This window comes from Anomaloglossus baeobatrachus, chromosome 10 (genome assembly GCF_048569485.1).
Source record: "Anomaloglossus baeobatrachus isolate aAnoBae1 chromosome 10, aAnoBae1.hap1, whole genome shotgun sequence".
NCBI lineage: Eukaryota > Metazoa > Chordata > Amphibia > Anura > Aromobatidae > Anomaloglossus > Anomaloglossus baeobatrachus.
Window position 1 is genome coordinate 189,021,905 of NC_134362.1, and position 24,255 is coordinate 189,046,159.

A 24,255-nucleotide genomic window follows, 5' to 3' on the forward strand; every position below is an offset into this window, starting at 1 on the left:
TTTCCAGGTCCAGGCCCTTTTCCATCATCCACTTTCCAGAACCAGTCCCCTGTCCATCATCCACTTTCCAGATCCAGTCCCCTGTCCATCATCCACTTTCCAGGTCCAGTCCCCTGTCCATCATCCACTTTCCAGGTCCAGTCCCCTGTCCATCATCCACTTTCCAGGTCCAGTCCCCTGTCCATCATCCATGTTCCAGATCCAGTCATCTGTTCATCATCCACATTCCAGGTCCAGTCACCTGTCTATCATCCACTTTCCAGATCCAGTCCCCTGTCCATCATCCAGATTCCAGATCCAGTCCCCTGTCCATCATCCACTTTCCAGATCCAGTCCCCTGTCCATCATCCACTTTCCAGATGCAGTCCCCTGTCCATCATCCACTTTCCAGGTCCAGTCCCCTGTCCATCATCCAGATTCAGTCCCTGTCCATCATCCTCTTTCCAGATCCAGTCCCCTGTCCATCATCCACTTTCCAGATCTAGTCCCCTGTCCATCATTCACATTCCAGATCCAGTCCCCTGTCCATCATCCACTTTCCAGATCCAGTCCCCTGTCCATCATCCACTTTCCAGATCCAGTCCCCTGTCCATCATCCACTTTCCAGATCCAGTCCCCTGTCCATCATCCACATTCCAGATCTAGTCCCCTGTCCATCATTCACATTCCAGATCCAGTCCCCTGTCCATCATCCACTTTCCAGGTCCAGTCCCCTGTCCATCATCCTCTTTCCAGATCCAGTCCCCTGTCCATCATCCACTTTCCAGGTCCAGTCCCCTGTCCATCATTCACATTCCAGATCCAGTCCCCTGTCCATCATCCACTTTCCAGATCCAGTCCCCTGTCCATCATCCACATTTCAGATCCAGTCCCCTGACCATCATCCACTTTCCAGATCCAGTCCCCTGTCCATCATTCACATTCCAGATCCAGTCCCCTGTCCATCATCCACTTTCCAGGTCCAGTCCCCTGTCCATCATCCTCTTTCCAGATCCAGTCCCCTGTCCATCATCCACTTTCCAGGTCCAGTCCCCTGTCCATCATTCACATTCCAGATCCAGTCCCCTGTCCATCATCCACTTTCCAGATCCAGTCCCCTGTCCATCATCCACATTTCAGATCCAGTCCCCTGTCCATCATCCACATTTCAGATCCAGTCCCCTGTCCATCATCCACATTTCAGATCCAGTCCCCTGTCCATCATCATTTATTAAATAAAACAAACAGGTTTTCTTCCCATCTTGTGGAAGGTGGTTGGGGTCGGATTCTCATTATTGGGGTCTTTTCGCTTTTTGTGCAGTTATTCTGTTTTAATGTGGTGCCTCAAGAAAGTAATAATGGCCATGAGTGTGCTCCTCAACAAGTAAAAATACACCTATAGATACGAATAACCGCAAGAGTGGAACTCACCTGAGCATTCATCCACAGGCCACTGGTTTGGGACCCTCACTACAACCTAATTACCAAATCTATAGCACTATTGGAAGTGCTTTCTTCTGTAGACGAGGCTGCAATGTTCTGATGCAGGAGAAGCAGGAGACCTCTGAGAATAAGGTCCGGCAGGGCAGTGTGTGGACTGTGACTGCTAATGCCATGATCCTCTGTGGCTAGCATGGTCTGGGCTATAGCGGCTGACATAGCCTAAGGATATTCGTGACTGTCAGGATAATGGACACTTTGGCTAACACTTTAAGGGAGCACTGTGGGTTCAATATTTCTGAAAATGTGATGGGGAAGCTAACAGGACATAGAAGATTTGCTGCTAACTAGTGGTGAGTGGGCACTACACTGGTCGGTACTCGTAACTATTGATGAGCGGGCACTACAATGATCGGTACTCATAACTAGTGATGAGTGGGCACTACAATGCTTGGAATTCGTTAAGAGCAGTTGTATGGTTGGATGGGCGCGACTTAAGAGCTTAAATATAATGGAAGTGAATGGGAATATTTCCTGGAAAAATGCTTGAGTCCTGCATTGATTTTTATAATACGTGGGTGCTTGAGTAGCGCCCATCCAAGCTTCCAACTGCACTTAACGAGTACCAAGCAGCCGAGCATGGTAGTGCCCACTTATCACTAGTTACGAGTACTGAGCACCCGAGCATGGTAGTGCCCACTTATCACTTGTTAAGAGTATCAAACACCCAAGCATGTTAGTGCCTCCTCAACACTAGTTACGAATACTGAGCACCTGAGCATGGTAGTGCCCACTTATCACTAGTTACGAGTACTGAGCACCCGAGCATGGTAGTGCCTACTCATCACTAGTTACAAGTACCGAGCACCCAAGCATGGTAGTGCCCGCTCATCACTAGTTACGAGTACTGAGCACCTGAGCATGGTAGTGCCCACTCATCACTAGTTACGAGTACTGAGCACCCGAGCATGGTAGTGCTCACTCATCAGTAGTTACGAGTACAGAGCACCCGAGCATGGTAGTGCCCGCTCATCACTAGTTATGAGTACTGAGCACCCAAGCATGGTAGTGCCTCCTCAACACTAGTTACGAGTACTGAGCACCCGAGCATGGTAGTGCCCGCTCATCACTAGTTACAAGTACAGAGCACCCGAGCATGGTAGTGCCCGCTCATCACTAGTTACGAGTACTGAGCACCCGAGCATGGTAGTGCCCGCTCATCACTAGTTATAAGTACAGAGCACCCGAGCATGGTAGTGCCCGCTCATCACTAGTTACCAGTACTGAGCACCCGAGCATGGTAGTGCCCGCTCACCACTAGTTACCAGTACAGAGCACCCGAGCATGGTAGTGCCCGCTCATCACTAGTTACGAGTATTGAGCACCCGAGCATGGTAGTGCCCGCTCATCACTAGTTATAAGTACAGAGCACCCGAGCATGGTAGTGCCCGCTCATCACTAGTTACGAGTACTGAGCACCCGAGCATGGTAGTGCCCGCTCATCACTAGTTACAAGTACTGAGCACCCGAGCATGGTAGTGCTCACTCATCACTAGTTATGAGTACTGAGCACCCGAGCATCGTCGTGCCCGCTCATCACTCGTTACAAGTACAGAGCACCCGAGCATGGTAGTGCCCGCTCATCACTAGTTACGAGTACTGAGCACCCGAGCATGGTAGTGCCCACCTCTAATAGCAGCAGGAAAATCAGAGAACTGACTGTAAACATGTACCGGTGTGGAGCACGTGTGAAGCCGGCGTTCATAGGAGATGATCATTTCAGCAGTCCAGAGCAGCGCTGATACATTGTTCTGTACGGCAGAAGTTATCGGAATATCGCAGCTTCAAGTCACCTTAAGATACTAGTAAAAACAGGAAAAAGTGAAAATAAAAAGGTTTAAAAAATGTGAAGGAAAAAAAACAAATAAAACTTAAATACGGCTATGTTGATGGAAAAATAAACAAGTTTTGGATCTTGGAAGAAGAAAATGAAAAAATAAAAATGAAAAGCAGAAAATCGCCTGGTGGTGAAGGGGTTAAAACTTATTTGCATGGCTAACCGGGCCAGAATGGTGAGAGCCTCGGAAAATAGCAAAATATCGCACATTTTTTAAACAATTATTGTAGTGAATGTGGAAAATGCCGTCACACATTTCTCCCATTGTGCGCAGTGTATTTTATATTGTGCGATCAGGCAGGAAAAAAAATAATAATATGGTATATATTTTTAAAGAAAAACTATTGTGCATGAAACCGTCCTAAAAAGACACTTAATATTCAGGGCACTCAGTATTCAGGCTTATCACATACTGGCAAGTAGATGGCACCGACACCACCGAGTAACTGAGCTCATGAGGGAAGCAGAGGCGGCCATCTTGTGGACGGCCCTGGTAACTGTTTAATGAAGGCATGAAGGCATGTTTAATGAAGGCCACAGTACACCTCTGTATGGAGCTGGAGCAGAGGCTTCTTTATAAAGAGCCTTATAATCTCTATATACAGCTGTGCAGGCAAATTCTGCTCATATCCATACTTACAGAGAAACACTAGGCCTCAATTCTCAAAACGGTTCCTTGGCCCTAGCAACCAATCACAGCTTAGCTCTCACTGTTGAAACAGCTCTGGTAAAATGAAAGCTGCGCTGTGATTGGTTGCTGTGGATTTCTTCTAAACAGTTTTGATAAATCTGCCCCAAAATTAGAGGTAAATGAAGGCACATGAAGAGATCCAGTGTAGAAATTCCCAATTAGATTGTAAATGTATGTGAAGCGCTGTGGAATTAATAGTGCTATATAAATGAATACAATTATTATTATTATTATTATTATGTGTATATATGTCCAAGAGAGACAAGCGAGAGAGACGGAGGGAGGGAGAGAAAGAGAGGGAGACGGGGAGAGGGAGAGAGATTGGGGAGGGAGAGAGAGAGACGGGAGAGGGAGAGAAAAAGAGAGACGGGGGGAGGGAGAGAGATTGGGGAGGGAGAGAGAGAGACGGGGGAGGGAGAAAGAGAGAGATTGGGGAGGGGAGGGAGAGAGAGATGGCGGGGCGGGAGAGAGAGACGGGGGAGGGAGAGAAAAAGAGAGACGGGGAAGGACAGAGATTGGGGATGGGAGGGAGAGAGATGGGGGGGCGGGAGAGTGAGACGGGCGAGAGAGAGAGAGACGAGGGGGAAGGGGGAGAGAGAGAGATGGGGGGAGGGAGAGAGACAGGGGCGCAGGAGAGCAAGAGAGACAGGGGAGAGAGAGAAAGAGAGACGGGGGAGGGAGAGATATTGGGGACGGAGAGAGAGATTGGGGGGCGGGAGAGAGAGAGACGGGGAGAGAGAGACGGGGAAGGAGAGAGACGAGGGGGAATGGGGGGAGAGAGAGACGGGGAGGGAGAGAGACGGGGGAGGGAGAGAAAAAGAGAGACGGGGGGAGGGAGAGAGATTGGGGAGGGGAGCGAGAGAGATTGGGGAGGGGAGCGAGAGAGAGATGGGGGGGCGGGAGAGAGAGACGAGGGAGAGAGAGACAGGGGAGAGAGAGAAAAAGAGACGGGGGGAGGGAGAGGTATGGGGGGGCGGGAGAATGAGACGGGCGAGAGAGAGAGACAAGGGGGAAGGGGGAGAGAGAGAGATGGGGGGAGGGAGAGAGACAGGGGCGCAGGAGAGTGAGAGAGACGGGGGAGAGAGAGAAAGAGAGATGGGGAGAGAGAGATTTTGGGGACGGAGAGAGAGACAGGGGAGGGAGAGAGAGACGAGGGGGGAGGGGGAGAGAGAGAGACGGGGAGGGAGAGAGAGACGGGGGAGGGAGAAAAAGACGGGGGAGGGGGAAGGAGAGAGATGGGGGAGGGCGATAGAGATAGAGAAGACACCCTCAGCAGAAGTCAAGTTGGGTTCATGCCAAACCATCCCACCACGGACCACATCTACACCCTGCAAAGCCTCATCAAGACTCACGTCCACGGCAAAAAAACTGGAAAATATTTGCATGTTTTGGGGACTTTAAGAAGGCCTTTTGCTCAGTGTGGCACCCAGGCCTGTTCCTTAAACTCCTCTAGAGCGGAATAGGTGGCAGAACCTATGACATGATCAAGAACTCATTCACTGAGAACCGCTGCAGCGTGAAGGTGAACGGAAAGAGGACGGCCTTCTTCCGACAGAGCCGCGGGGTAAGACAGGGCCGCAGCCTGAGCCCAACTCTATTCAATATCTACATAAATGGACAGGCCTCAGCCCTGGAATTCACCTCTGCCCCAGGTCTCAGCCTGCAGGACCGAGAGGTGAAGATCCTGCTGTACGCAGATGACCTCCTGCTGCTTTCCCCAACCGAGAGCAGCCTCCAAGATAGCCTGGCTGTGCTAGAAACATTCAGCACCACATGGGCGTTCCACATCAACCAAAAGACCAAAGTCATGGAGTTTCAGAAGAGGAATAATAACGAAACCTCCACTCCCTGCCTCACACTAAATGGCGCCGCTCTGAAGAAGACCAGCAGCTATACCTACCTCGGTCTGGAGCTAAGCCAAACCGGGAGTCTCAAGCAAGCAGCAGAGACCCTGAAAGGGAAAGCATGCAGAACCTTCCGCGCCATCAGAAGACAACTATACCACCTCAAACTATCAGAGAGAGTCTGGCTCAAGATATTCGACAGCGTCATCACCCCTATACTGCTGTATGGCAGCGAGGTATGGGGCCCAGTGACCTACCCAGACCAAAGTGGGATTCCAGTCCAACCGAAGACTTCCATCTGGAGTTCTGCAAATATCTCCTCCCAAGTCCATCGCAGCACCTCAAACATAGCCTGTTGGGCAGAGCTGAGCCGATTTCCCTTATGGCTCAGTATACACAAGCGGGCACTATCACACCAGGCGCACATACAGAACAGCAACCCCAGCTCCTACCATCATAAAGCCCTGCTGAGCCAGAGCTCAGAGCAAGCCAGGAACCCCGGCAGCCAGTCCAGCCAAAGTCAGCAACACACCCTGACAAAAGCCCAAATAAAAGAGATATCTGAGAGCTGCAAGATGCAATATATAGCGGACTGGAAGAGTGAATTAGAGAATGCCCAGAAACTCACCATCTACCGGTCACTGCGGAGGGACTACACTCTGGCCCCATACCTGCAAAGGTTACGCCACCCCAAAGACAGGCAGACCCTGAGCCTGTACAGACTGAGTGCCCACAGCCTAGAGGTGGAAACAGGGCGGCACCAACAGACATACAAGCCGCGGGAGAACAGACTGTGCCAGCACTGCCAGCAGGGGGCTCTGGAGGACGAGGCGCATTTCCTGCTGCACTGCGACAAATACTCAGCAGTGAGGGCCTCCCACTTCCAGAAGCTTACCACTCATACCCCGGACTTTCCATCCATGGACGAGGAGAGGAAACTCTGCATCCTACTGGGGGAATCAATGGTGCAGATCACCGCCCAATATGTCACCACATGTCTTAAGCTGAGGGGAACTTAAGACCTCCAAATGGACCATCATTCCCCAAATTGTGTCCCTCACACACCATCCCCACAGCCCTAACCCACTCCCCTGTCACACTTATTTTATTGCTTTGGCAACACTAATTGTATTTTGGTCCTGCCAATAAAACCGATATGATTGATTTGAGAGAGAGAGAGAGAGAGAGAGAGAGAGGCACACACACAAGGAAACACAGAGACACACACAGAGAGAGACACAGACACAGAGAGAGAATGACACAGAGAGACAACAGAGAGAGACACAGACACACACAGATAGACACAGAATGACAGAGAGAGAGAGACAGAGGATGACAGAGCGATACACAGAGAGAGAGAAACACAGAAACAGAGACAGACACAGAGAGTGACAGAAAGAGAGAATGAGAGCGACAGACACAGAGAGAGAGACACACACACACACACAGAATGACAGAGACACAGACAACAGAGAGGGAGATACAGAGAGACACACACACAGAGAAACACAGAGACACAGGGAGAGACAGACACACAGGGAGAGATAGAGAGACACACACACACAGAATGGCAGAGACACACACAGTCACAGAGAGATACACAGACACAGAGATACACAGAGAGACACACACACACACACACACACACAGTCACAGAGAGAGAGATACACAGACACAGAGAGAGACACAGACAACAGAGAGAGAGAGAGACACACACAGCCCCACACACACACACACACACACACAGGAGCGGGAGGTAGAGACGCACGTGCACACACACAGAGGGAGACAGACACAGGGAGCGGGAGACTGAGACGCACGTGCACACACACACAGGAGCGGGAGATAGAGACGCACGTGCACACACACAGAGGGAGACAGACAGACAGTGAGAGAGGGAGATAGGGAGAGTGACAGAGACACTTGGTCACTATTCCGAGCAACGCCAGGTACTACAGCTAATAAATGTTTATATACAGTGCCTACAAGTGTTATTCAACCCCCTGCAGATTTAGCAGGTTTGATAAGATGATAAGTTAGAGCCTGCAAACTTCAAACAAGAGCAGGATTTATTAACAGATGCATAAATCTTACAAACCAACAAGTTATGTTGCTCAGTTAAATTTTAATAAATTTTCAACATAAAAGTGTGGGTCAATTATTATTCAACCCCTAGGTTTAATATTTTGTGGAATAACCCTTGTTTGCAATTACAGCTAATAATCGTCTTTTATAAGACCTGATCAGGCCGGCACAGGTCTCTGGAGTTATCTTGGCCCACTCCTCCATGCAGATCTTCTCCAAGTTATCTAGGCTCTTTGGGTGTCTCATGTGGACTTTAATCTTGAGCTCCTTCCACAAGTTTTCAATTGGGTTAAGGTCAGGAGACTGACTAGGCCACTGCAACACCTTGATTTTTTTCCCTCTTGAACCAGGCCTTGGTTTTCTTGGCTGTGTGCTTTGGGTCGTTGTCTTGTTGGAAGATGAAATGACGACCCATCTTAAGATCTTTGATGGAGGAGCGGAGGTTCTTGGCCAAAATCTCCAGGTAGGCCGTGCTATCCATCTTCCCATGGATAAAAAAGAGAAAAAAAGGGAACCAGCACGATCTGAAATTGGCATGCATCATATAAAAGGTGAAAATTCACAAATTTATTCCAACTGTACTATAATAAAAAAATGAGATTTTTAGCAAATAATTGATCAATTTTTTGAGCCACCCCTGCCAACGTCACGGCAAATCTCAATAGGGGGGTCCTACTCTACATTCTGTATTTCATGTGCCATGCGGCCTCCTAGATAAAGTTAAAAGCAGAACCATACTGGAGCACACATACCTGCAACCTGTATATAGCCGCTTCCATGTTGCAAAAAAGGCACTTGTGGATAAAGACCAGCCCAGGTCCCAGCATGTGGAGCAAGCCCCACACATACCAGGACTATATCAGAACTGATCCTGCCAGTGCCAAACAGCAACCATTGATAAAGGCGGACCAGATCCAAGAATGGTGCTTAATTAGCATTGCCTGTGGAAAGGGGTGAGGTAACTGAGTCTGAACAGCTACCAACAGGAGGAATATATTGCATGCCAAAATCAGGCGTGCATGGTATGGTGTTGGTCAGACACCAGATTTGTAGCATAACTACGGTCAAAACAGAGAAAAAAAGGGAACCAGCACGATCTGAAATTGGCATGCATCATATAAAAGGTGAAAATTCACAAATTTATTCCAACTGTACTATAATAAAAAAAATGAGAATTTGCACTTTTTATATGATGCATGCCATTTTCAGATCGTGCTGGCTCCCCTCTCTCTCTGTTTGGTTGTAGTTATGCTACAAATGTCTGGTGGCCGGTCACCACCATGCTATGCACCCCTGATCTTGGTTTGCAATATATTCCTCCTGTTGGTAGCTGTACACATTCAGTTGCCTCACCCTTTCCACAGGCATTGCTAATTAAGCACCATACTTGGATCTGGTCCGCCTTTATCAATGGTTGCTCTCTGGCACTGGGAGGGTCAGTTCTGATATAGTCCTGGTATGTGTAGAGCTTGCTCCACATGCTGGGACCTGGGCTGGCCTCTATCCACAATTGCCTCTTTTGCAACATAGAAGCGGTTATATATACAGGTTACAGGTATGTGTGCTCCATTATGGTTCTGCTTTTAACTTTATCTAGGAGGCCGCATGGCACATGAAATACAGAATATAGAGTAGGACCCCCCTATTGAGATTTGCCGTGACGTTGGCAGGGGTGGCTCAAAGAATTGATCAATTATTTGCTAAAAATCTCATTTATATTACAGTACAGTTGGAATAAATCTGTGAATTTGCACTTTTTATATGATGCATGCCATTTTCAGATCGTGCTGGCTCCCCTCTCTATCTTCCCATGGATGCGGACCAGATGGCCAGGCCCCTTGGCTGAGAAACAGCCCCACAGCATGATGCTGCCACCACCATGCTTGACTGTAGGGATGGTATTCTTGGGGTCGTATGCAGTGCCATCCAGTCTCCAAACGTCACGTGTGTGGTTGGCACCAAAGATCTCGATCTTGGTCTCATCAGACCAGAGAACCTTGAACCAGTCTGTCTGAGTCCTCCAAGTGATCATGAGCAAACTGTAGACGAGCCTTGACATGACGCTTTGAAAGTAAAGGTACCTTACGGGCTCGTCTGGAACGGAGACCATTGCGGTGGAGTATGTTACTTATGGTATTGACTGAAACCAGTGTCCCCACTGCCATGAGATCTTCCCGGACCTCCTTCCTTGTTGTCCTTGGGTTAGCCTTGACTCTTCGGACAAGCCTGGCCTCGGCACGGGAGGAAACTTTCAAAGGCTGTCCAGGCTGTGGAAGGCCAACAGTAGTTCCATAAGCCTTCCACTTCCGGATGATGCTCCCAACAGTGGAGACAGGTAGGCCCAACTCCTTGGAAAGGGTTTTGTACCCCTTGCCAGCCTTGTGACCCTCCACGATCTTGTCTCTGATGGCCTTGGAATGCTCCTTTGTCTTTCCCATGTTGACCAAGTATGAGTGCTGTTCACAAGTTTGGGGAGGGTCTTAATTAGTCAGAAAAGGCTGGAAAAAGAGATAATTAATCCAAACATGTGAAGCTCATTGTTCTTTGTGCCTGAAATACTTCTTAATACTTTAGGGGAACCAAACAGAATTCTGGTGGTTTGAGGGGTTGAATAATAAATGACCTCTGAATAAACTTTTCACAATTTAAAAAAAAAAAAAAGAAATAACATTCTTTTTTGCTGCATTTCACACTTCCAGGCTGATCTACAGTCCAAATGTCACAATGCCAAGTTAATTCCGAATGTGTAAACCTGCTAAATCTGCAGGGGGTTGAATACTACTTGTAGGCACTGTATATATATATATATATATATATATATATATATATATTTTATATATATATATTTTATATTATATTATTTATGAGACTATTCTGCAACTTTTCAATGTATTATATATTTTAATGCCTCGCTACTTCCCACACATCTACTTAGTAGTTTTGTTTGTTTTTTTTTTAATTAATATCGTGTACAAAACCATCCTAAAGCGAGACGTATTATTCAGGGCACTCAGTGTTCAGGCTTATCACATAGTGATGTAGATGGCACCATGACACCACCGAGTAACTGAGCTCATGAGTGAGGCAGAGGCGGCCATCTTGTGGATGGCCATTGTAACTGTTTAAATCTTCCTTTATACATCCGTGTCTCTGGTACGTGTGACGTCTGTTTTCACACGTATCGTAGACACGGACACACGTAGACCCCTTACATTTAATGGGTCTGCACACACGTCCGTGTGCTCCACATGGCAACATATTTGTTTTTCTCCGGCAGTACAGGCGTCACACGAAGCGCACATTGATGTGATCTGTGTGACAGATACCGGAGAAAACACAGGGGACATAAAAATAAAGAATTTTTATACTTACCTATCTTGGGAGCTGCTGTTGCTTCCGGGCCCACTCATTATGCTTCATGAATATTCACTGCAGTCACCACAGACCCAGAACTAAACAGCAGCGCTGGAGACAGGTAAGTATAGCAGATAATGCTGTCCGTGTGTTATCCAGATGTCACAGGGATAGCACAAGTAAAAGACGCACTCAGACACACATACACACCTTCACCACAGACCGTGCAAACAGTGTTTTGCACGGACGTATGAAGGAGGCCATAAGGGTACTGCACAAGAATCACGCGAGAGACATCAGAACAAAACATTGGAGGTAAAGGAATCGATCACCAGGTTGTTGCTATGTAATCTGAGAGAAGGATGATGTAGGGGCAGAGACCCTGATTCCAGCGATGTGTCACTTACCAAGCTGCTTTTTGCAGTTTTGATATAATCCTAGTTTTCTCTGCTGCAGATCTACCAGCCCTCTGAATGCCGAGCTTTGTATAACCACACCCAAACCACTGATTGGCAGCTATCAGTGTACACTGTTCACAGGCAGAAAGCCACCGCCAATCAGTGACGTGGGTGGAGCTACACAGAATAGGTGACACAAAACAGCTAGTGTAGTGATAATCTACTGCTGATAAAACACTGATTTTATTGAAACAGCAACACACAAACCGGTAAGTGACATTACTGGAATCAGTAATACCCAACCACTGAAACCCAAAAACAATTAAAGAGACAGAAGTAATAAAAAGGTATTGTTTTTTATTTTTATAAATACATACAACCCCTTTAAAAAGGCATTTGATTAGCGGAATATCATATATATATATTACACACTCCTGGTAACCAATCAGATGACTGCTCTCATTCCCAAAATGCAGCTATGAGTTCACCACACCCACGAGTACCCAAAAGTGCGAGCGCTGTATGATCAATAATGAAGACGGATTTGACAGAGTTCGGATGTAAATGTCGGAGTCATTGTGGCTCCAGGTAACGGCTGATGTCTGTCCCGGGCGCTATATATATATATATATATATATATATATATATATATATATATATATATATATATATATATATATATATATATATATATATATATATATATATATATATATATATAGACATATATATATAGACATATATATATATATAGACATATATATATATAGACATATATATATATATATAGACATATATATATAGACATATATATATATATAGACATATATATATATATATAGACATATATATATATATATAGACATATATATATATATATAGACATATATATATATATATATATAGACATATATATATATATATATATAGACATATATATATATATAGACATATATATATATATATATATAGACATATATATATATAGACATATATATATATATAGACATATATATAGACATATATATATATAGACATATATATATATAGACATATATATATAGACATATATATATAGACATATATATATAGACATATATATATAGACATATATATATAGACATATATATATAGACATATATATATATATATAGACATATATATATAGACATATATATATATATAGACATATATATATATATAGACATATATATATATAGACATATATATATAGACATATATATATATAGACATATATATATATATATATATATAGACATATATATATAGACATATATATATAGACATATATATATAGACATATATATATATATATATAGACATATATATATAGACATATATATATATAGACATCCCTCTCCCCAATGTAGAGTTCATTCACACTAGTGGCCGTCATGGGGCGTCATCTCCGGCCAGAAGCTCAGACACCGCGGACACAATCTGTGCATCCTCCATCTTTGTTTCCACCTTCTCTATGGATGGTTGAGATTTCTCAGGCTGAGCCTCGGGTGTGGGGATAATGTCAGGCTCCTTCTGAGGTAATAAACCCTCCAAGGCTTCATGCAGCGGAGCCACATTGATAGAACCCAGATTGCCGTAACGGGAGAGGTGAGTGGGGGCGACACCTGAGAGGGGAAAAAAAAAGGAAAAGAATATATCACATTACAAAGGCTGAAAAACTGTGCAAATATATTACTTATCCTGAGTACATCCTGTATTATACTCCAGAGCTACACTCACTATTCTGCTGGTGCTGTCATTGTGTACATACATTACATATCTTGTACTGTTCATGAGTTACCTCCTGTATTATCGCTGAGTACATACATTAGATTTCTTATCCTGTAATGATCTGGATTTACATCCTGTATTATACTCCAGAGCTGCACTCACTATTCTGCTGGTGCAGTCACTGTGTGCATACATTACTGATCCTGAGTTACCTCCTGTATTATACTCCAGAGCTGCACTCACTATTCTGCCGCTGCAGTCACTGTGTACATACATTACAGATCCTGTATTATACTCCAGAGCTGCACTCACTATTCTGCTGGTGGAGTCACTGTGTACATTACATTACTGATCCGGAGTTACATCCTGTATTATACTCCAGAGCTGCACTCACTATTCTGCTGGTGGAGTCACTGTGTACATTACATTACTGATCCTGAGTTACCTCCTGTATTATACTCCAGAGCTGCACTCACTATTCTGCCGCTGCAGTCACTGTGTACATACATTACAGATCCTGCATTATACTCCAGAGCTGCACTCACTATTCTGCTGGTGGAGTCACTGTGTACATTACATTACTGATCCTGAGTTACCTCCTGTATTATACTCCAGAGCTGCACTCACTATTCTGCCGCTGCAGTCACTGTGTACATACATTACAGATCCTGCATTATACTCCAGAGCTGCACTCACTATTCTGCTGGTGGAGTCACTGTGTACATTACATTACTGATCCTGAGTTACCTCCTGTATTATACTCCAGAGCTGCACTCACTATTCTGCCGCTGCAGTCACTGTGTACATACATTACAGATCCTGCATTATACTCCAGAGCTGCACTCACTATTCTGCTGGTGGAGTCACTGTGTACATTACATTACTGATCCTGAGTTACCTCCTGTATTATACTCCAGAGCTGCACTCACTATTCTGCCGCTGCAGTCACTGTGTACATACATTACAGATCCTGCATTATACTCCAGAGCTGCACTCACTATTCTGCTGGTGGAGTCACTGTGTACATTACATTACTGATCCTGAGTTACCTCCTGTATTATACTCCAGAGCTGCACTCACTATTCTGCCGCTGCAGTCACTGTGTACATACATTACAGATCCTGCATTATACTCCAGAGCTGCACTCACTATTCTGCTGGTGGAGTCACTGTGTACATTACATTACTGATCCTGAGTTACCTCCTGTATTATACTCCAGAGCTGCACTCACTATTCTGCCGCTGCAGTCACTGTGTACATACATTACAGATCCTGCATTATACTCCAGAGCTGCACTCACTATTCTGCTGGTGGAGTCACTGTGTACATTACATTACTGATCCTGAGTTACCTCCTGTATTATACTCCAGAGCTGCACTCACTATTCTGCCGCTGCAGTCACTGTGTACATACATTACAGATCCTGCATTATACTCCAGAGCTGCACTCACTATTCTGCTGGTGGAGTCACAGTGCATATGAATTACTCATCTTACAATGACTGACTTGTAAAGCTGTATATACTTCAGAGCTATATTCACACTTTTGCAGATTTCTATTGACGATGGTGAACCCTATAAATACCACGCTACCTGCAACTCTACATTCTGGCAGAATTCATTTTCTTTTGCCTGAATAGATGAAAAACAATTCTTCTCATTACATCCATCTCTGTACAGACACTGAACAAGCAGGTAGTGCAGCCAGAGACGAACTCATCACCCTCCAGAATTGTGAATACAGCTCTGGAGGAACGCAGGGGACAGATTGTACTTTACGATCGGGAATTATTATTAGAACATAAACCTTTTGTTTTTACCAAGTATTTGTGCTCTTTGCGCTGGAGGAAAGAGGACCTGTAAGCAGCGGTTCAGATACGGGGTCAGGTCCTCCAAAAAGACAGTGCAGAATTGGATAAAGAGTTCCCGCTCCTGGGGGCTGAATGCAGCCTCCTCGGCTCGGTGGAACGTCAGGATGGATTTAACGACCTATGAAGGAGACAGAGAACAAAAAAAGATGAGACGTTCCTGCAGAACTACAAGCACCGAGGGCTCGGAATGACCGTTTGTACCTTCTCCAAGGCGCCCTGCAAGGTGATGGTCACCTCTTCGGTCAGAGCCACCGGACAGCAGAGTCGCAGGTCATTAAAGGCCACCAGGATGTTGTTGAGAAAGCAGGCCAAGGGCGGGAAGTCCAGGAGGACCATCGGGGGCTGCAGGGTCCCCGGCTGGGCAGGCGGCGTTGGCACCGGCGGGATGCTGGACCCTAGGACCGCCGTGGTGGAGATCAGGGTGTACATGTTCATCTCCTCCTGGAACTTCTCCACCGCCTCCTTGGCTGCCCGTGCAAAGTTTTCGGCAGCGACCCTCTGGAATATCGGTGCCAGCTGCCCCCGAAAATCTGCACCCACCCGGCTGAAGGAGAGTCCGAAATACATGCACTGCCCCAAGAGGGAGTCCAGACGACTGCCCACCCCCCTCTGGAGGTCGCTTTCCAGCACCTGCAGGAACTCGCTGACTTTCTGCAACACCCAGCCGTGGAATATGGCGCCTTCGCTGACGGGCAAGGAGCCTGCGGGTGGAGGAGGGAGGAGCAGGGGGTCTTCATCGGAGAAGATGGCCCGGTACTGGGTGATGACGTCAAACAGGTGCACGCGGCAGCTCTCAATGGTTTTGGTGAGATGGAAATAAGGGTCGTCTTGAGGAATGGAGCTCTGCATGGAGCGGAGCCAGGCGTCCCGGGCCTGCAGGAACTTTATACGCAGCTCTGCTTCCGTGAAGACGTCCATCCTGCGCAGGTAGCCGATCACCCGCAAGCAGGCGGGCAGCTGGATGTTACTGCGCAGCTGCTGCAGGAGCTGGCTCAGCATCAACTGGGCAGACTGCCGCACCTCGGTCACTATGCCCTGCAACACGAAATACAGCGGATATTGCAAAATCTCTGCTTGCGGTCACTGAAATGACAGCACGCGTCTGAGGCCTGCGCTCGCACCTGTATGACCGGGATGGACGAGAACTTCTTCTCCAGACGCTTCACATAGGCCGCCAGCTCCAGCGCCTCCTCGTAGTACCCGTTCCGCACACACGTGTCCATCAGCTGCGGGATCTCCAGGATTTCTAGGATCTCAGTGTGACGGTTCAGAGTCAGCGTGTTCATCCGCCGGCTGGAGCTGATCTCCTCCGCCTGCTTCACAAACCCCCTGCAGACAAGAGACAGATCATGAGGAGGACGGTGGTCTGCAGAAAGAGGGAAGGCAGGGACGAGGGGAGTAGTGGTGATACGCACAACAGCAGGGAAGATGGGAGTAGCAGCGACAGGAGGAGGATGGGGGGAGTAGCAGCGACAGGAGGAGGATGGGGGGGGGGGGGGGGGGGAGTAGCAGCGACAGGTGAGGATGGGGGGTGGGGGGGGGGGAGTAGCAGCGACAGGAGGATGATGATGGGGGGAGTAGCAGCGACAGGAGGATGATGGAAGGGGGGGGGAGTAGCAGCGACAGGAGGATGATGGGGGGGGAGTAGCAGCAACAGGAGGATGATAATGGGGGGGGGGGGGGAGTAGCAGCGCCAGGAGGATGATGGGGGAGGGAAGTAGCAGCAACAGAAGGATGATGGGGGGGTGTAGCAGCGACAGGAGGATGATGGGGGGGAGTGTAGCAGCGACAGGAGGATGATGGGGGGGAGTAGCAGCGACAGGAGGATGATGGGGGGGGAGTAGCAGCGACAGGAGGATGATGGGGGGGGAGTAGCAGCGACAGGAGGAGGATGGGGGGAGAGTAGCAGCGACAGGAGGAGGATGGGGGGGGAGTAGCAGCGACAGGAGGAGGATGGGGGGGGGAGTAGCAGCGACAGGAGGAGGATGGGGGGGGGAGTAGCAGCGACAGGAGGAGGATGGGGGGGGGAGTAGCAGCGACAGGAGGAGGATGGGGGGGGGGGGGGGGGGGGGAGTAGCAGCGACAGGAGGAGGATGGGGGGGGGGGGGGGAGTAGCAGCGACAGGAGGAGGATGGGGGGGAGTAGCAGTGACAGGAGGAGGATGGGGGGGGAGTAGCAGTGACAGGAGGATGATGGGGGGGGGGAGTAGCAGTGACAGGAGGAGGATGGGGGGGGAGTAGCAGTGACAGGAGGAGGATGGGGGGGGGAGTAGCAGTGACAGGAGGATGATGGGGGGGGGGGGGAGTAGCAGCGACAGGAGGATGATGGGGGGGGGAGTAGCAGCGACAGGAGGAGGATGGGGGGGGAGTAGCAGCGACAGGAGGAGGATGGGGGGGAGTAGCAGCGACAGGAGGATGATGGGGGGGGAGTAGCAGCGACAGGAGGAGGATGGGGGGGGGGGGAGTAGCAGCGACAGGAGGAGGATGGGGGGGAGTAGCAGTGACAGGAGGAGGATGGGGGGGGGGAGTAGCAGTGATAGGAGGAGGACGGGGGGGGGGTAGCAGTGATAGGAGGAGGACGGGGGGGGGGGGGGAGTAGCAGTGATAGGAGGAGGACGGGGGGGGAGTAGCAGTGACAGGAGGAGGATGGGGGGGGGGAGTAGCAGTGATAGGAGGAGGACGGGGGGGGGGGTAGCAGTGATAGGAGGAGGACGGGGGGGGGGGGGGAGTAGCAGTGATAGGAGGAGGACGGGGGGGGGAGTAGCAGTGATAGGAGGAGGACGGGGGGGGGGAGTAGCAGTGATAGGAGGAGGACGGGGGGGGGGGGGGAGTAGCAGTGACAGGAGGATGATGGGGGGAGTAGCAGCAACAGGAGGATGATGGGGGGGGAGTAGCAGCGACAGGAGGAGGGTGGGGGGGGGGGGGGGAGTAGCAGCGACAGGAGGAGGATGGGGGGGGGGAGTAGCAGTGACAGGAGGATGGGGGGGGGGGAGTAGCAGTGACAGGAGGATGATGGGGGGGGGGGAGTAGCAGTGACAGGAGGATGATGGGGGGGGGAGTAGCAGTGACAGGAGGATGATGGGGGGGGGAGTAGCAGTGACAGGAGGAGGATGATGGGGGGGGGAGTAGCAGTGACAGGAGGAGGATGATGGGGGGGGGAGTAGCAGTGACAGGAGGAGGATGATGGGGGGGGGAGTAGCAGTGACAGGAGGAGGATGATGGGGGGGGGGGGGGAGTAGCAGTGACAGGAGGAGGATGATGGGGGGGGGGGGGGAGTAGCAGTGACAGGAGGAGGATGATGGGGGGAGGGGGGAGTAGCAGTGACAGGAGGGGGATGATGGGGGGGGGGGGGAGTAGCAGTGACAGGAGGGGGATTATGGGGGGGGGAGTAGCAGTGACAGGAGGAGGATGATGGGGGGGGGGAGTAGCAGTGACAGGAGGAGGATGATGGGGGGGGGGGGGGAGTAGCAGTGACAGGAGGGGGATGATGGGGGGGGGGGGAGTAGCAGTGACAGGAGGAGGATGATGGGGGGGGGGGGGAGTAGCAGTGACAGGAGGAGGATGATGGGGGGGGGGGTAGCAGTAACAGGAGGAGGATGATGGGGGGGGGAGTAGCAGTGACAGGAGGAGGATGATGGGGGGGAGGGGAGTAGCAGTGACAGGAGGAGGAGGATGGGGGGGGGGGGGGAGTAGCAGTGACAGGAGGAGGATGATGGGGGGGGGAGTAGCAGTGACAGGAGGATGATGGGGGGGGGAGTAGCAGTGACAGGAGGAGGATGATGGGGGGGAGGGGAGTAGCAGTGACAGGAGGAGGAGGATGGGGGGGGAGTAGCAGTGACAGGAGGAGGATGATGGGGGGGGGGGGGGAGTAGCAGTGACAGGAGGAGGATGATGGGGGGGGGGGGGAGTAGCAGTGACAGGAGGAGGATGATGGGGGGGGGAGTAGCAGTGACAGGAGGAGGATGATGGGGGGGGGGAGTAGCAGTGACAGGAGGAGGATGATGGGGGGGGAGTAGCAGTGACAGGAGGAGGATGATGGGGGGGAGGGGAGTAGCAGTGACAGGAGGAGGAGGATGGGGGGGAGTAGCAGTGACAGGAGGAGGATGATGGGGGGGGGGGGGGGGGAGTAGCAGTGACAGGAGGAGGATGATGGGGGGGGGGAGTAGCAGTGACAGGAGGAGGATGATGGGGGGGGGGGAGGACAGGAGGAGGATGATGGGGGAGGGGATGGGGGGGGGAGTAGCAGTGACAGGAGGAGGATGATGGGGGGGGGGAGTAGCAGTGACAGGAGGAGGATGATGGGGGGGGAGTAGCAGTGACAGGAGGAGGGTGATGGGGGGGGGGAGTAGCAGTGACAGGAGGAGGAGGATGGGGGGGGAGTAGCAGTGACAGGAGGAGGATGATGGGGGGGGGAGTAGCAGTGACAGGAGGAGGATGATGGGGGGGGGAGTAGCAGTGACAGGAGGAGGATGATGGGGGGGGGGGAGTAGCAGTGACAGGAGGAGGATGATGGGGGGGGGAGTAGCAGTGACAGGAGGAGGATGATGGGGGGGGGGGGGGGAGTAGCAGTGACAGGAGGAGGATGATGGGGGGGGGGGAGTAGCAGTGACAGGAGGAGGAGGATGGGGGGGGGAGTAGCAGTGACAGGAGGAGGATGATGGGGGGGGGGAGTAGCAGTGACAGGAGGGGGATGATGGGGGGGGGGGGGAGTAGCAGTGACAGGAGGAGGAGGATGATGGGGGGGGGGGGAGTAGCAGTGACAGGAGGAGGATGATGGGGGGGGGGGAGTAGCAGTGACAGGAGGGGGATGATGGGGGGGGGAGTAGCAGTGACAGGAGGAGGATGATGGGGGGGGGGGAGTATAGCAGTGACAGGAGGAGGATGATGGGGGGGGAGTAGCAGTAACAGGAGGAGGATGATGGGGGGGGAGTAGCAGTGACAGGAGGAGGATGATGGGGGGGAGGGGAGTAGCAGTGACAGGAGGAGGAGGATGGGGGGGGGGAGTAGCAGTGACAGGAGGAGGATGATGGGGGGGGGGGGGAGTAGCAGTGACAGGAGGAGGATGATGGGGGGGGGGAGTAGCAGTGACAGGAGGAGGATGATGGGGGGGGAGTAGCAGTGACAGGAGGAGGATGATGGGGGGAGGGGAGTAGCAGTGACAGGAGGAGGAGGATGGGGGGGGAATAGCAGTGACAGGAGGAGGATGATGGGGGGGGGGGGGGAGTAGCAGTGACAGGAGGAGGATGATGGGGGGGGGAGTAGCAGTGACAGGAGGAGGATGATGGGGGGGGGGGAGTAGCAGTGACAGGAGGAGGAGGATGGGGGGGAGTAGCAGTGACAGGAGGAGGATGATGGGGGGGGAGTAGCAGTGACAGGAGGAGGATGATGGGGGGGGGGGGGAGTAGCAGTGACAGGAGGAGGATGATGGGGGGGGGGGGGAGTAGCAGTGACAGGAGGAGGATGATGGGGGGGGAGTAGCAGTGACAGGAGGAGGATGATGGGGGGGGGGGGGAGTAGCAGTGACAGGAGGAGGATGATGGGGGGGGGGGGAGTAGCAGTGACAGGAGGAGGATGATGGGGGGGGGGGGAGTAGCAGTGACAGGAGGAGGATGATGGGGGGGGAGTAGCAGTGACAGGAAGAGGATGATGGGGGGGGAGTAGCAGTGACAGGAGGAGGATGATGGGGGGGGAGTAGCAGTGACAGGAAGAGGATGATGGGGGGGGAGTAGCAGTGACAGGAAGAGGATGATGGGGGGGGAGTAGCAGTGACAGGAGGAGGATGATGGGGGGGAGTAGCAGTGACAGGAGGAGGATGATGGGGGGGGAGTAGCAGTGACAGGAGGAGGATGATGGGGGGGGGGGGAGTAGCAGTGACAGGAGGAGGATGATGGGGGGGGAGTAGCAGTGACAGGAGGAGGATGATGGGGGGGGGAGTAGCAGTGACAGGAGGAGGATGATGGGGGGGAGTAGCAGTGACAGGAGGAGGATGATGGGGGGGGGAGTAGCAGTGACAGGAGGAGGATGATGGGGGGGGGGGGAGTAGCAGTGACAGGAGGAGGATGATGGGGGGGGGAGTAGCAGTGACAGGAGGAGGATGATGGGGGGGGGGGGAGTAGCAGTGACAGGAGGAGGATGATGGCGGGGGAGTAGCAGTGACAGGAGGAGGATGATGGGGGGGGGGGGAGTAGCAGTGACAGGAGGAGGATGGGGGGGCGTAGCAGTGACAGGAGGAGGATGATGGGGGGGGGGGGAGTAGAGCAGTGACAGGAGGAGGATGATGGGGGGGGGGGGGGGAGTAGCAGTGACAGGAGGAGGATGATGGCGGGGGAGTAGCAGTGACAGGAGGAGGATGATGGGGGGGGAGTAGCAGTGACAGGAGGAGGATGATGGGGGGGGGGAGTAGCAGTGACAGGAGGATGATGGGGGGGGGAGTAGCAGTGACAGGAGGAGGATGATGGGGGGGGGGGAGTAGCAGTGACAGGAGGAGGATGATGGCGGGGGAGTAGCAGTGACAGGAGGAGGATGATGGGGGGGAGTAGCAGTGACAGGAGGAGGATGATGGGGGGGGGGAGTAGCAGTGACAGGAGGAGGAGGATGGGGGGGGGAGTAGCAGTGACAGGAGGAGGAGGATGGGGGGGGGAGTAGCAGTGACAGGAGGAGGATGATGGGGGGGAGTAGCAGTGACAGGAGGAGGAGGATGGGGGGGGGAGTAGCAGTGACAGGAGGAGGATGATGGGGGGGGGGAGTAGCAGTGACAGGAGGAGGATGATGGGGGGGGGGAGTAGCAGCGACAGGAGGAGGATGATGGGGGGGGGGGGGGGAGTAGCAGTGACAGGAGGAGGATGATGGCGGGGGAGTAGCAGTGACAGGAGGAGGATGATGGGGGGGGGAGTAGCAGTGACAGGAGGAGGATGATGGGGGGGGGAGTAGCAGTGACAGGAGGATGATGGGGGGGGGAGTAGCAGTGACAGGAGGAGGATGATGGGGGGGGGGGAGTAGCAGTGACAGGAGGAGGATGATGGCGGGGGAGTAGCAGTGACAGGAGGAGGATGATGGGGGGGGAGTAGCAGTGACAGGAGGAGGATGATGGGGGGGGAGTAGCAGTGACAGGAGGAGGAGGATGGGGGGGGGGGGGAGTAGCAGTGACAGGAGGAGGAGGATGGGGGGGAGTAGCAGTGACAGGAGGAGGATGATGGGGGGGGAGTAGCAGTGACAGGAGGAGGATGATGGGGGGGGGGAGTAGCAGTGACAGGAGGAGGAGGATGGGGGGGGGGGGGAGTAGCAGTGACAGGAGGAGGATGATGGGGGGGGGAGTAGCAGTGACAGGAGGAGGATGATGGGGGGGGAGTAGCAGTGACAGGAGGAGGATGATGGGGGGGGAGTAGCAGTGACAGGAGGAGGAGGATGGGGGGGAGTAGCAGTGACAGGAGGAGGATGATGGGGGGGGAGTAGCAGTGACAGGAGGAGGAGGATGGGGGGGGAGTAGCAGTGACAGGAGGAGGATGATGGGGGGGGGGGGAGTAGCAGTGACAGGAGGAGGATGATGGGGGGGGGGAGTAGCAGTGACAGGAGGAGGATGATGGGGGGGGGGGGAGTAGCAGTGACAGGAGGAGGATGATGGGGGGGGGGGTAGCAGTGACAGGAGGAGGATGATGGGGGGGGGAGTAGCAGTGACAGGAGGAGGATGATGGGGGGGGGGGGTAGCAGTGACAGGAGGAGGATGATGGGGGGGGAGTAGCAGTGACAGGAGGAGGAGGATGGGGGGGGAGTAGCAGTGACAGGAGGAGGATGATGGGGGGGGGGGGGGAGTAGCAGTGACAGGAGGAGGATGATGGGGGGGGGGGAGTAGCAGTGACAGGAGGAGGAGGATGGGGGGGGAGTAGCAGTGACAGGAGGAGGATGGGGGGGGGGGGAGTAGCAGTGACAGGAGGAGGATGATGGGGGGGGGGAGTAGCAGTGACAGGAGGAGGATGGGGGGGGGGGGAGTAGCAGTGACAGGAGGAGGATGATGGGGGGGGGGAGTAGCAGTGACAGGAGGAGGAGGATGGGGGGGGGGAGTAGCAGTGACAGGAGGAGGATGGGGGGGGGGGGAGTAGCAGTGACAGGAGGAGGATGATGGGGGGGGGGAGTAGCAGTGACAGGAGGAGGATGGGGGGGGGGGGGGGAGTAGCAGTGACAGGAGGAGGATGATGGGGGGGAGTAGCAGTGACAGGAGGAGGATGGGGGGGAGTAGCAGTGACAGGAGGAGGATGATGGGGGGGGGGGGGGAGTAGCAGTGACGGGAGGAGGAGGATGGGGGGGGAGTAGCAGTGACAGGAGGAGGATGATGGGGGGGGGGGGAGTAGCAGTGACAGGAGGAGGATGATGGGGGGGGGGAGTAGCAGTGACAGGAGGAGGAGGATGGGGGGGGAGTAGCAGTGACAGGAGGAGGAAGGGAGTAGTCGCTGGTGACCTGCAGCTCTCCTGGAGGCCGGGCAGTTTGCTCAGCAGCCGGGACACGTTGTCCTCCACCTGGCTGAAGTCCCGGTAGATGAGCTCGGTGCACTCGGCCGTGCGGATGAACGTCTTGTAATGAGTGAACGCCAGGTCCCGGGTCTGCTGCAGGATCTGCGCCCGCTCCTCCGCCAGCCGCTCCGGCTCCCTCCGCAGCTTCTCCACCCCGAAGGAGCTGAGCTCCAGCAGGTAAGCGGAGAAGTCCGGGCTGTCCCTCCAGCTCTCCGGGAAACTGTTCCTGAACACCGAGGCCAGGAGGCTCTCCTCCTCCTCCACGTCCACCGCCGCCATCTTACTGCAGGTAAACACGGATTCAACAAAACTTTATCAAACGTGACGTCCACATTCGCCGCTGTCAAAAGAAGAAACATGACGTAAACAATCGCCATATTGGTGGAGGCATAACATTTATCAACAAACTTTATTGCAAATGAACAGTGTTCGCTCAGTCCT

The 24,255-nt window shown here is 52.1% G+C and overlaps 2 protein-coding genes across 2 annotated transcripts in view; both read right to left on the minus strand.

The window, feature by feature from the left end:
- The window catches only part of PSMD7 (proteasome 26S subunit, non-ATPase 7), a 627,368-nt gene that overhangs the window by 268,014 nt on the left and 335,099 nt on the right, over window positions 1–24,255 (minus strand). The gene's annotated exons all lie outside the window — the stretch shown is intronic.
- Window positions 13,018–24,127, minus strand: COG8 (component of oligomeric golgi complex 8). Its single transcript, XM_075326013.1, has 5 exons — window positions 23,762–24,127; window positions 16,432–16,639; window positions 15,512–16,345; window positions 15,260–15,428; window positions 13,018–13,334 (listed from the first exon to the last, which is right to left on the minus strand). The coding sequence occupies exons 1-5, from the start codon at window positions 24,091–24,093 to the stop codon at window positions 13,102–13,104; spliced, it is 1,776 nt and encodes a 591-aa protein (XP_075182128.1). The 5' UTR covers window positions 24,094–24,127; the 3' UTR covers window positions 13,018–13,101.